Source organism: Uranotaenia lowii, chromosome 2, assembly GCF_029784155.1.
Source record: "Uranotaenia lowii strain MFRU-FL chromosome 2, ASM2978415v1, whole genome shotgun sequence".
In the NCBI taxonomy this organism is placed as follows: domain Eukaryota; kingdom Metazoa; phylum Arthropoda; class Insecta; order Diptera; family Culicidae; genus Uranotaenia; species Uranotaenia lowii.
This window is the reverse complement of record NC_073692.1, coordinates 155,221,053-155,235,472: the sequence shown is the minus strand read 5'-3', so window position 1 is coordinate 155,235,472 and position 14,420 is coordinate 155,221,053. Positions and strand designations below refer to the sequence as shown.

Genomic DNA, 14,420 nt, shown 5'->3' with positions numbered 1-14,420 from the left:
TGAAGGCCGACTTCAAACAAATCCCCGGCAACCTGTTTTGCACGGCTAAGGATAAGTTCAGCGTTCCGGAGCATGTCCGCACTCAAAAGATTGCAACGGGAGGCAGTTGGGGCATGGGAGTAATCTGGGTGCTTAGCGGATGATTTATATGCGCCACTCCGAAGAGATCATCCTCCTGTTTGATGCTTGCCCGGCTAAGAGACCCATCAATAGGGTGGGTATGTTATGTATGGCCCTTGATCACCAATCACCCCACCGTTCCTCGACCTGTTGACCCTCAAACAAAATCCCCGAACAAATTCGCAGAAAAACAACCTGGATAATAGATAAGTTCTCCGGTTGGCTACTAAAACACGAACTTAATAAGAATAAGATTCTCAAATTAAATCTTCACAGGGCTCACTTTCCCCGACCAAAATTCCCCAGATTTGCTCAGGAGGTTAGAAAGGGGGCTGAAAACTAAGAGTCAAAAAACGGAAGTCAACCCAGGCTTCCAGTAAAAGCGGAAACCGAAAAAGAAAACGTGACCTTCAAACTCTCAAATAAAAGCTACATCAAAAATAACGTTTAAAATAAGATTTCTATTCGCCAAAATTTTGCATGTTAGTGGGGGTTTTACAATTTCATTTCCCGAATTTTACTAGCTGCTTACTTACATTTTCCTTCGGGGCATTTTTCCCCCTAACTATCAGCGCTCGCAAACGCTGCCTGGCTTACTTTTCCCTCAGAAATTTGCTTTAACTTAGGAGTGCATATATTCAATTTAATTAATGGCCATGTGGGGGAATTTTTCCTAGGAAATTCCCATCTCTCTCAGTGCGATTTTAGGGTTTTATTTTGGGTGGTGTGGTATGATTAATTACCCATCGGATATGCTCGGAGCAATCAGTTTTCAAATGCAGCCGTAGCGTGGCACTTACAAAAAGAAAATTGAATCTTCCACAAGATTCGAACTCACAACCTCGGGGGTACACGTCATAATTCTATGTGCACCGCCCGAACCAACTGAGCTGTTGCTGTAGGCTTGGTGAGTGCCGCTCAATTGAGGATCTACATAAGAACGGAAGAATGTCGATGGTGTTTTCAATTCAGTACTCACTCGGGTTAGATGGTTGCTCAAACCTGATTTTACACCGGAAGCGGAAAAGTTTCCGGAAAATCGCCGTCGGTCGGGATGAAGCGATGCCAATCTTGGACCCAAAAGAACCGTTGCCGCCTCGCGTATGCCGTTTCGCCAATCTGCGGTGTCTACTGTCGGTCGAAACGTACCACGTGATGGAGATGGGTTTGCCGTTGACGATCGCTGGGTGCGTAGGGTAACCTTTCCCTGGCTGGATGATAGCGGGTTGCAGGTGGATCGACTCCTCCGAGAATCTGCTAATATATTGGTTCTCATAACCAAACGCACTTTTGTGTATAATCAAAATATCAATAACCCTTTTTCAATATTTATATCGTAGTAGTCGTAGTAGTAAAACAATATGCACTATCTTGCACTCGGAGGGAAAAACTGAGGGAAAAAATTTAACTTTTAAAAAATCGTTCGAGACCACGTTTAATTTTTATTGTGTACTAGTTAACGCGCGAACACAAATTTTTGCCGATCCGGCCTACTTCACAGTCCACAGAAAAGTGGACGAGAAAAAGCATTAGCCCTCAGAACGAAAAAAGTTATTGGTTTTTGTGCGATATGGGATTTAAACTGAAGGTGGTCCTGTTATATGACTGACATAAATATCAGAACGCAGCCACTGTGATGGTTCTCACACATACAATCTCACACAGCACCCCTCATTGACGAAATAAGAATAAAACTTCACGGCGCAAAGTATTTCACCAAACTCGATCTTACCAACGCGTTCTACCACCTGGAGTTGTCGAAGGAATCGAGGGATCTAACAACCTTCTTATCAGAGAACGGCATGTTCCGCTATACCCGTTTAATGTTCGGGGTCAATGCGGCCCCCGAGATTTTTCAACGGGAGATGTGCCGTGTCTTGGAGGGAATTGAAAACATCATCATATATATTGACGACATTTTGGCCTACGCTGATACCCTGGAAAAACTGAGAAAAATCACAAGTTTAGTACTAATAGCTTTGAGGAAGAACAATCTTACGTTAAACATGGAAAAATGTCTATTCTATCAAACGCGTATTAAATTCCTCGGCCACGAGCTAGACTGCAACGGGTTTCATGTTGAGGAAGCAAAAATAAAAGCCATCCGTCAGTTTCGACAGCCTTCAACAGTGTCTGAGCTTAAAAGCTTTCTAGGGCTGGCCTCTTACATTAGCCCTTACATTAAAAACTTCGCCAACATAACCAACCCCCTTTGATCAGCAACAGACACTAAGAATTGGATGTGGGGCCCTGAACAACAAGTTGCATTTGAAACCACCATAAAAAACATCACTGATTGCGCAACCACCCTGGGATACTTCTCAGAAGACGACAGAACTGTATTATACACGGACGCTTCCCCAAATGCCCTAGGTGCAGTTCTTGTGCAAGAGAACCAAGATCGCTCCCCCCGCATTATCAGTTTCGCATCAAAATCCCTGTCAGCCACGGAAAAAAACTACCCCCAGAATCAAAGAGAAGCCTTGGGCACTGTGTGGGCGGTAGAACACTTTTCGTTTTTCTTACTTGGTCGTCATTTCACCTTGCGAACAGATGCCCAAGGCTTGTCATTTATATTAAATCGAAATCGCGAAAACACCAAGCGTGCCCTTACGAGAGCAGATGGCTGGGCCCTTCGTCTAAGCCCGTACAGCTACGACGTAGAGTACGTACGCGGTAGCAACAATATCGCGGATCCTTCCTCACGCTTATACGTTGGTACTGATGAGCCTTTCGATAATCAACATAGCCCTTGGGAGATTGCAGCACTCGAGATCAACACTGCTGGTTTTCTAACCGAATCCGAAATTCGATTAGAGTCTTCCAAAGATACTATCATCCAAAAAGTGATGGACGCTTTAGAAACCAGGAACTGGACGAAAGACTTGGCAAAATTCCAGTGTGTAGCTGACCATCTCTCGAATGAAAATGGAATCCTCGTAAAAAGTGGTTGCGTAGTAGTCCCAGATAAACTACGTCAAAAAACGCTTGAGGTTGCTCATGAAGGGCACCCCATGACAGCCAAGATGAAATCCATCGTACGAGAACGCGTCTGGTGGCCCGGGATTTCCAAAGATGTAGCAGAATGGGTTGATTCTTGTCAAGCTTGCGCACTTAATGGCAGACCGGAAAAACCGACCCCAATGCAGCGCATTATCGCTCCACAAGCCGTGTGGGATACGATTGCCCTAGATTTTAATGGTCCATATGCCCGAATTGGCGGCATTTCCATCCTAGTGATTGTAGAGTATCGATCCAGGTACGAATCTAATTGATTAGAATTGATTAGTAAAACGTATTCATTAATTATTTTATTTTAAATCTAGATACTTGATCGCACGCCCGGTAAAATCCACCAGCTTTGAGCATACTAAAAGTGTACTTGAAAGTATTTTTGCACGAGAAGGTTTCCCTAAAAACATCCGTTCCGATAATGGGCCTCCTTTTAACGGAGAGCCATATAAATTATATTGCACAAGCAGAGGAATTCAAACAATTTACACAACACCACTCTTTCCCCAGCAAAATGGACTCGTCGAAAATTATATGAAATTGATTAATAAGGCGATGTCAACAGCTTTCCATTTGGGGAGCAATTTTAATGATGAATTGCAAGCAGCAATTAATGCTCACAACGCTGCCACTCACTCGGTCACTGGATTCCCGCCAGAAGAAGTGATGTTAGGGCGGAAAGTGCATCGAAACTTTCCACTCTTGAATTTCGAACGGGTCAACTGCGACGATAATCTTCTTAATGATAATGACTTACTTGCAAAAATGAAAGGTAAGCACCGAGAAGACGCCAGACGTGGAGCACGGAAGTGTCGAATTAATCCAGGCGACATGGTCATCATCGAGCGCCAAACTCGCAGTAAGGGAGACACACGGTTCGGTTCTCAGCGGTTCACGGTGATAAAAGAAGATAACGGAAGCCTTACCCTCCATAACAGCCTTGGTCAATCTCTCAAACGACACATCACTCAAGTGAAAAAGATTGGCGAATGGCGAGCAGATAACACACGATCCAACGCAGAAAACTCCAGAGAATCTAATGTTCCGGATGAGATTCACCAAAGACCGAAAAGATCGAGTAATCCGCCGAGCTTCCTCGATGATTATGTCCAGACAGTAGAACGCGAACAATTCGACCCGTAGCAAATTAGTTGTCGTTTGTTTTTCTCTGTTTCGTAAACACAGAACGACAATAAAATCTGACGTCTGGATACACGCTTACGAAATAGTTATCATACTCATTCTAAAATAATCCAATGTGGTAAAAAAAAAACACTGAGAAAAAATCTTTTGAAGAAATTGGGAATAAAACCTGTATTGCACAATTTAATTTTTAAGTTTGTAAATTTCACAACTGATATATTTTCTTTTCTCCGGAAGAGAAGGGAGATGTGCGATATGAGATTTAAACTGAAGGTGGTCCTGTTATATGACTGACATAAATATCAGAACGCAGCCACTGTGATGGTTCTCACACATACAATCTCACACAGCAAACTATAGTTGCTGCCGCATTGTATCCATCGAACGAGACGCCATTGTACATCGGATCGTAACGAAGCTTGCACGCATCAGGTGAGTAGGGACAACCAGCTAAGAACCATCGGGCGATTCCGGGACGCAGAACCCTGAACACGCATAGTTTTCGTAACCGGAACTTCGTAATTATTAGCGAACTGATAATCACGAAGTTCTCCGAAGAAAATTTCTTCTTATCAAGACTTTTTCATCTCATCTGAGGTTTTGATCTCCGATCTCGGGTGTAAGTTCGGGTGGAGCGAAATCAACAACCCCGGTTACCACTACATTCATACTAGTCTAGTTATGGGGTTAATAACCGGACGCATATCAACCAGCTGGTGACGACAGGCTTCATATAAATCAAACGCAAAACAATTACTCCAGTTGCAATCATATCTCATTTAAATAAGGGGATTCCTTCGTGACGTCATATCTGGAGTGCTCTTGGGCGGTGGGGTTCGACGTCATTGAGTGCCTCGATTAAAGAGCACTCTCGTGAGTTCCAGTTACTGATGGGAGTCTGGGAGTACTATCCCTGAGTGGCTACGGGTTTGAAGCCAGAGAATGCTCTGGGAAGTAGCATTCTAAAAATAACTTTTAGGGGTGCACAAGCAAAAATAACAAAATATCGATACTGTTACATCATTCTTCACTAAATTTTCGAAAATTTCGTTGGAAAATACAAAAGTCTTTTTCAATCAAATTTTCGAAGGTCAAATGTAAAATAGCTTCCAATGAAATATTTTAGTTTCCGGGGTCATATAGGTTCATCACCAATAAATTGGCTCCTTCTCAATTTGCAGGAAGTAAAAGAATTATTACTCCTGTTACTGACCGTCAATGTATGTTTCAACTCTGGTCTCCAGCGGATCTAAAATATTTAATGCAAACTCATTACTTAACCTAGTGAGTCTCACGAAAAGATTCACTTTAAAAACTTCTGCTGAATAATTTTCCATTCAAACAAAACCTAAAAGCGGTGATTCGAATTTGCAAACGGTCATTGATGACAATTGGTGATTATACATGAAATTAACTAATGAATGGAGTGCCCGATTTAATATTGATCAACAAAAAAAATTTATCTTTGTCACTGAAAACTCTAGTTGAAAAATAAACTCTAACCCTCAAAAAAAAAGTATCGAGAAAAAACGAATTGTATTTTCTTCCTAGATAACGCTCAGTGACAAATAAAAGAATATTGAACGCGGTTGGATATTTTAACCTCAAAAATTCATCTGAGAAACAAAAAAAAATCTACGTTCATTCTAAACCGAAAAAACAAACCGTTTCAAATAACAATCTCAAAACTCTATTTAAGTAACGTTCTTCAAAACTTTGTTTGCTTGCAAAAAAATATCGATACCCTAAATAACATGAGCATCCCTAATCGTCTACTCTCTTCCATTCAAAAGTCGATCTCATGCACTCATTTGTCACCAACACCGGAGATGTGAGAGCGATTCGTTCAAAACATAAACAAACCGTCCTGGTTCCAACGCGTGTGACTAAAAGTTGTTCGGAAAAGTGCTTTTAAAGTGGTGAAACTGTAGTAAAATTGTCGTTCTTGGACCGGGACTTTATGAGGATAGTTGGTTTATGTCGTTCCTCATAGTCAGCGTTAGTGAAAAGAACTTTTTCCTTCTCTTTTCAGCGAAAACAACACCAGGTGGGTGATGACGTCACAGTTCTCTGGAGGATCGAACTTGAAAAAATGCATACACTCAGAAATAAATAAAATATCAAACAGTTATATTCTAGGTATTTTCACATATCTCCCTCTTTACGCACACGGATATTTCTCATGGTGTAATTACTGGGATATTTCTCACTGGGAAATATTTCTGCGATTAAAATTTATGCATTGAGAAATGTTATGGAACGACATCTGGTGGTCAGAAATAAAAGTTTGAGCCGTAATGTAAAGGCAAACGCTTAAAGCAGAAATAAACAGAAAAACCAAACGAAAATCGTTTGATTTTCGTTCATGTTCTATCTATGGTCAATGTGCATAATTGACCATAGCATACAAACATGTGCATTTCGTTGGTAATATTACTTGCTGCAATTGAGTCCATCCTATTTAAATATGATTCAGTTAAATATTTAAAGAGAATGGAATCTGCATGCAGTCAAGTTGAAAGGCATTTAGCAACTGAAGAATCTAGCATGTGCTCATACCCGTTTAGTTGGGACTTAAACGCACAAAGCGTTTGTTTGAACAAAATAATATATAATTTCTCGGTTATTAAATTTTATGCATTGGATCATTACACGCCGAGAAATTATTCGGATGCATAAATTTAAATATCTGAAATATTTATTTTTTAATATTTCTGGATATTAATGTCAGAGAAATATCGGAGTTATTGAAATATAATAATTTTCATATTTTTTTCATTTCTGAGTGTACATGACTCTGGAACGGAAAAACTTGATTGCTGGATTTTTTAAACTTGATAGCTGGATCTGTGGAAACATAATTCGCAAGGATAAATATTGATGAACCTAATATTGAAGAAACTGGCCTTCGATTATCCGCAAAATTAGCAGGTAAATGTTATCTAATTTATCAAAAAAAATACCCTCGGTTGATTTTATGCTAATGCTAATTGCTAACTTTTTAGCTTTCCTCGGATAACGACCAGCTAAACCAAATTTGCGAATAAATTCCTGGTTTGGAAAGCCATCTGCACATGCGGGAAGCGGAGTGTAGCTTTCCCCAGGACCCAGGACACGATGAACGGACAATTGTACATGAAAGAGTGCCTCCAGAAGCGGCTGCGATTATGAAGCAGCGCCTTCTTAAACGACCTAAAGTAGTGAAGACAGTCGAGAAACTGAAGAAAGTATGGGTTTTCATGCAAAAAATGGTTGATTCACAGGTTGTGCAGAATCTTATGGCCGGGGATAAGGCCATGGTGCGGGCATTTGCGTATGGAATGTAAATAAAATCCGAGTTATTTATCAATCTCTGAAAAATTGATGGCAATCGGATGAAAACTCGAATTTTGCGAATCAATTTGGCGTGTGGCAATTTCATCGTGGACACCCTTTATAAACAGGAATGGAGCTTCATGGACAAAAAAACTGGGCCAGAACCGGGTTCGGTGGACAAAACTTTGGACCAGAAAGTCACGGTGCGTACGCGCGTGCTTACTCCAGTAAAAAGACTGCCTCAGTTTAGAATGTGGTCAAACAGTGAGATCTCTCCTAGCATCGCACAGTGGTCCGAAAGGGCTAAAAGTGGAACTTTTTTCGTAGCGCCTCTGTCTTTCATCTTATCTCTTAAGTGTCTTCAGAACATTTGCTTCTTCAAACATGCTTCATAATTTGAAAGTATCAAAAGTTAGTCAAGATCCACTATAAAAAAATTGAAAACTCTAACTTTTTTATTTCAATAGATAGAGCTTCACTTTATACTACAAAGTTGTAGAATACGTGAAAATATGAAACTTTGTTGAATACATCAAAACTCTATCTCTTTTCAGAGCAGAGTTATAAAGGTTTTATTTTGAAAGTTATTTAAATGTAAATTTTTTAAACTTAACTATGGTTAGAAGAGGATTTACATGAATAAGATGTTCTGAACATTTGTTGAGGCATTTAAATCACACGTTTTGCACAAAATTTCAGCTTTCTACGACGTTTTCTAACCAAGTTATTGCAACTTTAAGTTTTATTTTTACTCAACTTCACGAGTGTTTATTGCAAAAACGTGCAAGTGGATTTTTAAAACTAATAAACCACATTGAAGCTTGAACTAAGTGCAACAAACTGGTGTTGGTTTCATTTGTCTCCAAGCGCTCGTATTTGAACACAACAAGCATACGTTTGATGTGTTTTGTGTGTTTCCATACAAAAATTATTTTCAACTGCCTTCTGCCTTCGTTCTGTGCAGCATCTGCGTAGCCTGGAAATCAATTTTTCCATTTTTCGTATGGAAATACGTGAAACACATCAAATATTTGCTTGTTGTATTCAATTACGAGCACGTGGAGACAAATGGAACCAACACCAATTTGTTGCACTTAGTTCAAGCTTCAATGTGGTTTATTAGTTTTATAAATCCACTTGCACGTTTTTGCAATAAACGCTCGTGAAGTTGAGTAAAAATAAAACTTAAAGTTGCAATAACTTGGTTAGAAAACGTCGTAGAAAGTTGAAATCTTGTGCAAAACGTGTGATTTAAATGCCTCAACAAATGTTCAGAACATCTTATTCATGTAAATCCTCTTCTAACCATAGTTAAGTTTAAAAAATTTACTTTTAAATAACTTTCAAAATAAAACCTTTATAACTCTGCTCTGAAAAGAGATAGAGTTTTGATGTATTCAACAAAGTTTCATATTTTCACGTATTCTACAACTTTGTAGTATAAAGTGAAGCTCTATCTATTGAAATAAAAAAGTTAGAGTTTTCAATTTTTTTATAGTGGATCTTGACTAACTTTTGATACTTTCAAATTATGAAGCATGTTTGAAGAAGCAAATGTTCTGAAGACACTTAAGAGATAAGACGAAAGACAGAGGCGCTACGAAAAAAGTTCTACTTTTAGCCCTTTCGGACCACAGTGCATCGCCTAGCGTGCCTAGGTAAGATTGGGGTAAAAAATATTCTGTTTCTTTCAAACCAAGAGCTCGTAAATTATATGATCAACTGCTTTGTGGAAAATCGGTGTGCGTTATCACGACGACGAATCCTATTGCACCAAGGCATATGTGAGTGTGGCATGCTTTCCGAGCCTGTTGTGACCACTGACACAATAAATACAGCTGTTTACGTTCTAAAATGCCGGAACCTTTGCCTGATGCCCCTGATGATCATGAGTAATTTTACTAAACTGAAAAAAGAAAAATTAGAAAGCACCGACCGAGAAACGAACTCGATCCCTTCGAGTCCTCTTTCCGTCACTTTTCCACAAGACTAACTGGTCAGTCGAATAGAGCTACGAAATACCTGTTTGAGCGTCAATTGAAGCTACGCCCAATCATCGTAAATGACTTCACTGCAATGATAGGCAACACACTTATACGAACTAGCTTATCATTCTACCGATTAAATTTGTTTTTGTAGAAGCGTGTCGTAAATCAATCGTGAATCAATAGGAACATGTCTACGATAGTGATTTAAAATATCTTTTAAAACGTGTTAAGAAGTCAGCTGTAATGATAAAAAAGGCGATATACACCCATAAAAGAGGTTGCAAAAATCCTATACCTATTTTGCAAATCTAAAAAAAAATCAAAACTTTTGAATTAAAACCTGCTTTGTTCTGATTCAAAATCAACCCAGAATGTTTGTTCAATAATGTCATGTCATGAGAGTGAAGAAATTAGGCAGTTTGGTAAAGAATCATAGGTCAAATAACTAATTGGTGGTAGAGATATCTTAAAAACACCTTTAAGACTTTAGAAATACTAAAAACACCTACAAATACAGCTACCTATTCAAATAGTTTGTAGAAGCATTAAAATTCATTTTTAAACAGTTCATTTCAGAAATAATTTTGATTTTTGTAGAAAACATAAGTTGTACTATTCCTATTTCGCTAACTTTTTTCATATTTTTAGTACTCAACACAAATTTCTTCGTCTAACTAATGCTTGATTAATCCGTTGATCAGTTTAAAACAAATTGTATAAGAGAATTTTGATGATCTCCAATCATTCATATTTTAATAAGCAAAACACATAGTAATACTTTTCTTGTTTCGCTCACTGTAGTTAGTTTTATAATGTCACTGATGTTAGACTAGACCTCAAGTTTTGTTCAGCCAACGTTACTTTCTTAGATGAACAAGCCAAATTAATAATAAATTTAGAAATTAGAAGAACAAAAGAAGTGGTAATGAGAATGAGGTGTTTTTTTCGAAAAAAAAACAACAGTCAGTAGGAAGCGTAAAAGTAGATGATCTGATTTCTTTTTGGAGTTTATTTTTATTTTCTAATGCTGTCCTTATTAGTTCCAGATATACATATATCCTCTTAAGAAATATGCTGCAGCGATTCTTGTTTTTCGGGGCCAATTTGGAACGAGAATTCAAAGGAAACATCGGAGAAAACCCCAAACATAGGTCCTTAAATCGATTAGGTATATTACGTAAGTTATTTGATATTTTTAAATGATTAACAATTTTCTCTCGGTTGGTTTAAAAATTATTAATTTTCGATTTTGACAATTTTTGCTAAATTTTTAGGGGAAATAAGGGCATAACGAGCACTCAGGACATAGTTAGCATCTTTTCTACAAAGGTACGTATTTAAAAAAAATATGAGGAACAGTTAAGTAGTTCCTATAGTATTGATTTTTCAGCAAAACAGGAATCTCCTTATCAACTTTACAGAATTATTTTAAAAAAAAAACCAACGAGGTTCTCATGTGACAAAAATATCACAATTTTTGAGCACCGGAAAATAAGCTCTTATAATCGTTAAATTATCGATCCATAATGTACGCACTGCAACATAATGGACACATTGTTCCTCAATTTATGCAATTATAAAAAAAAATATTTTTTACTATTATTAATTTTAAAACGTGTTTTTGACTTTTAATTGTTTACAAGGGGCGAACAGAGAACTATTAATCGGGACACGATGAGCATTTTCTGCTATAGAATATAGCAGCGAATTCAAATGGTTTTCAATCCACTCCGCTTGCTATAGTCTCTTCAGATTAACCCCATATGCATTCCCTCTGAAATATTCAATTATTTATACAATAAAACACATCTTACCTGTCGGCAACTTATTCGGGATTCGAACCCAAAAGTTTTTTTCTTGCTGATACCAGGAATCGAAACCAGTACACCTGGGTTACCAAACTCGCGCCAGCCTATCCACTAGGCCACATCAGCACTTCTTCATGAGCATGAAGTAAGATGACGAAAAAACCGTCATGAGTTAAATTTGAATCGGAAAAAAACAAGCTGATGATCAAAACCTTCGAACACTATTTCAACTTTTAAAACATCAATTTTATATCCTTAAAAATAAGTGCCCAGGAATCCAAAGGCCTGTTTCACAGACATATAGAGACTTTGTTAAAAGCCGTAGTCCACTGAATAACACTTAATTGGGTTAATCGGATTTGCAGCATTTCAGCTTTGCATGGGTGGTGGTAAATCTGCTTCGTTAGTTGTCAGATTATCGGCGAAAGGGTCTGGCTGTGTTGCTGACTGGCCGGATATTCCCGCAGATGTGTAACGTGACCACCAGCCTACACTTCACACCACGATCCATCACATTACACATGAAGCGTCCGGGCATTATATGGAATCACAATCAATCAAACACGCTTTGGATTGAGTATGTTGTATGTGGGAGGCTCTCTAGTTGGTTATCGCTTTTCCTGTTTATCGAAACGGCCATTCTATTCAGATCAACGGCAGGCCGCACATGTTCCGGATTCTTGGGAAACCGAGCAAAGCGCCGAATTCAATACGTTGTAGCTGCCTTCAGCTAACTGTCGAATTAAGTCAAATTTCATAAAGGTCGATTACAGAAATTGGTTTCGACGTTTTCCCTTCTATTATTGAGTTCAAGCCATCATTCTGAAACAAATATGCTAGGCTATCTTTTCTTGGCTCAATCAACCACCAATCGAGGAATTCGGCACGCACAGAATTTAGTCTAGCGCAGTTTCCATTTCGGGGAACAAATTCTGGAAAATTTACATCGGGAAAACCACAGCACATGGAATGCATTTGCATCGACCAGAAGTCCAGGAACGGGAATGCACGGGTGCCCGTAGAAAAACGTATGTCGTCACGGGTCAGTGCAGAGGTGAACATTTTCCCCCCTAGAAAGCTCAATGCTTGGCCACACTATTTCCAAAAAATATTTGGACGGGATCGGTTTGGAAAATTTCTGCAATGCTGTTGGTTGCCCGGAATCCCTAGCCCAAGTACTCACCGCTTCTGTCTGTGGTAGCCTGGCCATTCCGGCACCCAAGCGGAAGGAGGAAAAAAATCTCCCCGGCATTTATGGATGGTTTGCGTACTCCGGTCAATTTAAATTTATATTCGGAGTCACTTCTCAATACATGGACTGGATCAGAGCTGAGTTCAATGGAGCGTGTCGCTGTAAACCGATTTTCGGAATGGTTGACCATGGCTATGAATTCCAAGCAATCTAGCAATGGAAAATTTGCCAAAAATTTAAGCTTCATTCAGAATTTTCCTGGACATTCCTCCTAATTAGGAATTTTCCAAACAATTTTTCTATAACAACCGATACTCAGTACCGGATTCTATTACCTCTTTGTCAAATAACCGTTCAGCGAATCGGAATCGAAAATTAGCTTGATCGAAAAACCTCACCAAGTATCACTCAGGGGATTACGTTCGCCACATGGTTAGAGAATTTAAGATTCTCATATTTCGAGGTGGAAAATGAACCTCAAATGCAAAGCTGTTTCTCGCTGTTGTGTTTCATAAAGGTATTATTTTTGTAAAATGTGATAGCAAACTAAACCCAAATTAAGGCATCTACACTAAGGTTTCTTTGACGTGGTTCGACTTCGCACAGTTTTTCTAACACGGCTTCTTTTCACACGTTTTTTTGCCATTAGCACGTTTCTTCGGCACGGTTCTCACGGATAAACTAGTTTTTTGAGCGAAATTATCCAAGTCCTGTAAGTTAACGGCGGATTTTATAGCGCTAAAAAAACCTTAGTATAGCAAAATTACAGCACAATCTTGTACTCATTTTTAACAATAGCAAAACTAGGTATCAATAAGGTAAATTCAGTATTTTAAAATTTAGCGTCGTGAAATCAAAATAAAGAATCGACAGCAAAATTATTGCACATTACGGCGTAGAAATTATGCTAAAAGTCTGCTCGGGAAAATATTGATACAAAAAGTACATTGACTATTTTTGGCCATATTAATTTGCATTTCTCAGTTTGAAAGTGTCAGACAAAAAGAATTCTAAAAGCTTGTCTACTACTCTATAGTTATTGCCTACTTAAAGGCGCAATTCTCTAATTTTTAGATAAAACATTTTTTTTGAATCCGCAATGATTGAATAGACATTAGTTATTGGAGAAATGTTAGTAATTTCGTGCTACACTATGATCTGTGTTCAGAAGAAAAATATCTCTTTGGATTCTAGAGATCAATAAACCCATCACATACATTTTGGAAAACATTTTCTTAAAAAAATGCTTTTACTTTTGCTTGGAAAATATAACATGAAGTTATCTTCCGTTATTGGGAGAACATTTTTATTTTATTTTGAACTGTTTTCAAAACAAAAAGTTAATACAAGTCAGTTTTGCTATTATTTCTATTTCCTATTTTTCGGTCATGTTGCTATTTACTTCACAGTCTTATTTAGAAAAAGGTCTTAAAAAACAGTATTCTCAAAGCTCTCTGTTACAATCCTATAGTTATTACTTATAGACAAAATTTACCAGCAATTTTTACCACGCAATTATAAAGAGGCCAATTGATAAATATCAGTAATGTCGTGTCAAGCAAAAAACACGAAAACACGAAAAATAGATTATTGGACAATACAAGTTAACTTTTTAACATTTTCAGAGGATTCAGAGGAAAACATTCAAGTCTCCAAAGCCAACAATCATGAGATCGAATCCCGGTCACGGCATATGTAGTACACATTCTGTGGAAAGATTATTATTATTATTATAATTTATTTGAGACCTTTTTTTAACCACCCTGGTCATTCGGGTCTATCTGTGGGCAGACGGTTTTAGCATTTGTTAGATGCTAGTCATCTTTTCTTCGAAAGATAAAC

General features: G+C 38.2%; 1 protein-coding gene across 1 annotated transcript in view; it reads left to right on the top strand.

Annotated features, from left to right (window-relative positions):
* Nucleotides 1-1,068: 1,068 nt before the first annotated feature.
* The window catches only part of LOC129741988 (uncharacterized protein K02A2.6-like), a 59,089-nt gene continuing 45,737 nt past the window's right edge, over nucleotides 1,069-14,420 (top strand). The window contains exons 1-4 of the mRNA XM_055733832.1: nucleotides 1,069-1,285; nucleotides 1,786-2,226; nucleotides 2,341-3,379; nucleotides 3,447-4,248. Of these exons, the coding sequence (XP_055589807.1) occupies nucleotides 1,069-1,285; nucleotides 1,786-2,226; nucleotides 2,341-3,379; nucleotides 3,447-4,248 (2,499 nt within the window). The remainder of the gene's footprint in view (nucleotides 1,286-1,785; nucleotides 2,227-2,340; nucleotides 3,380-3,446; nucleotides 4,249-14,420) is intronic.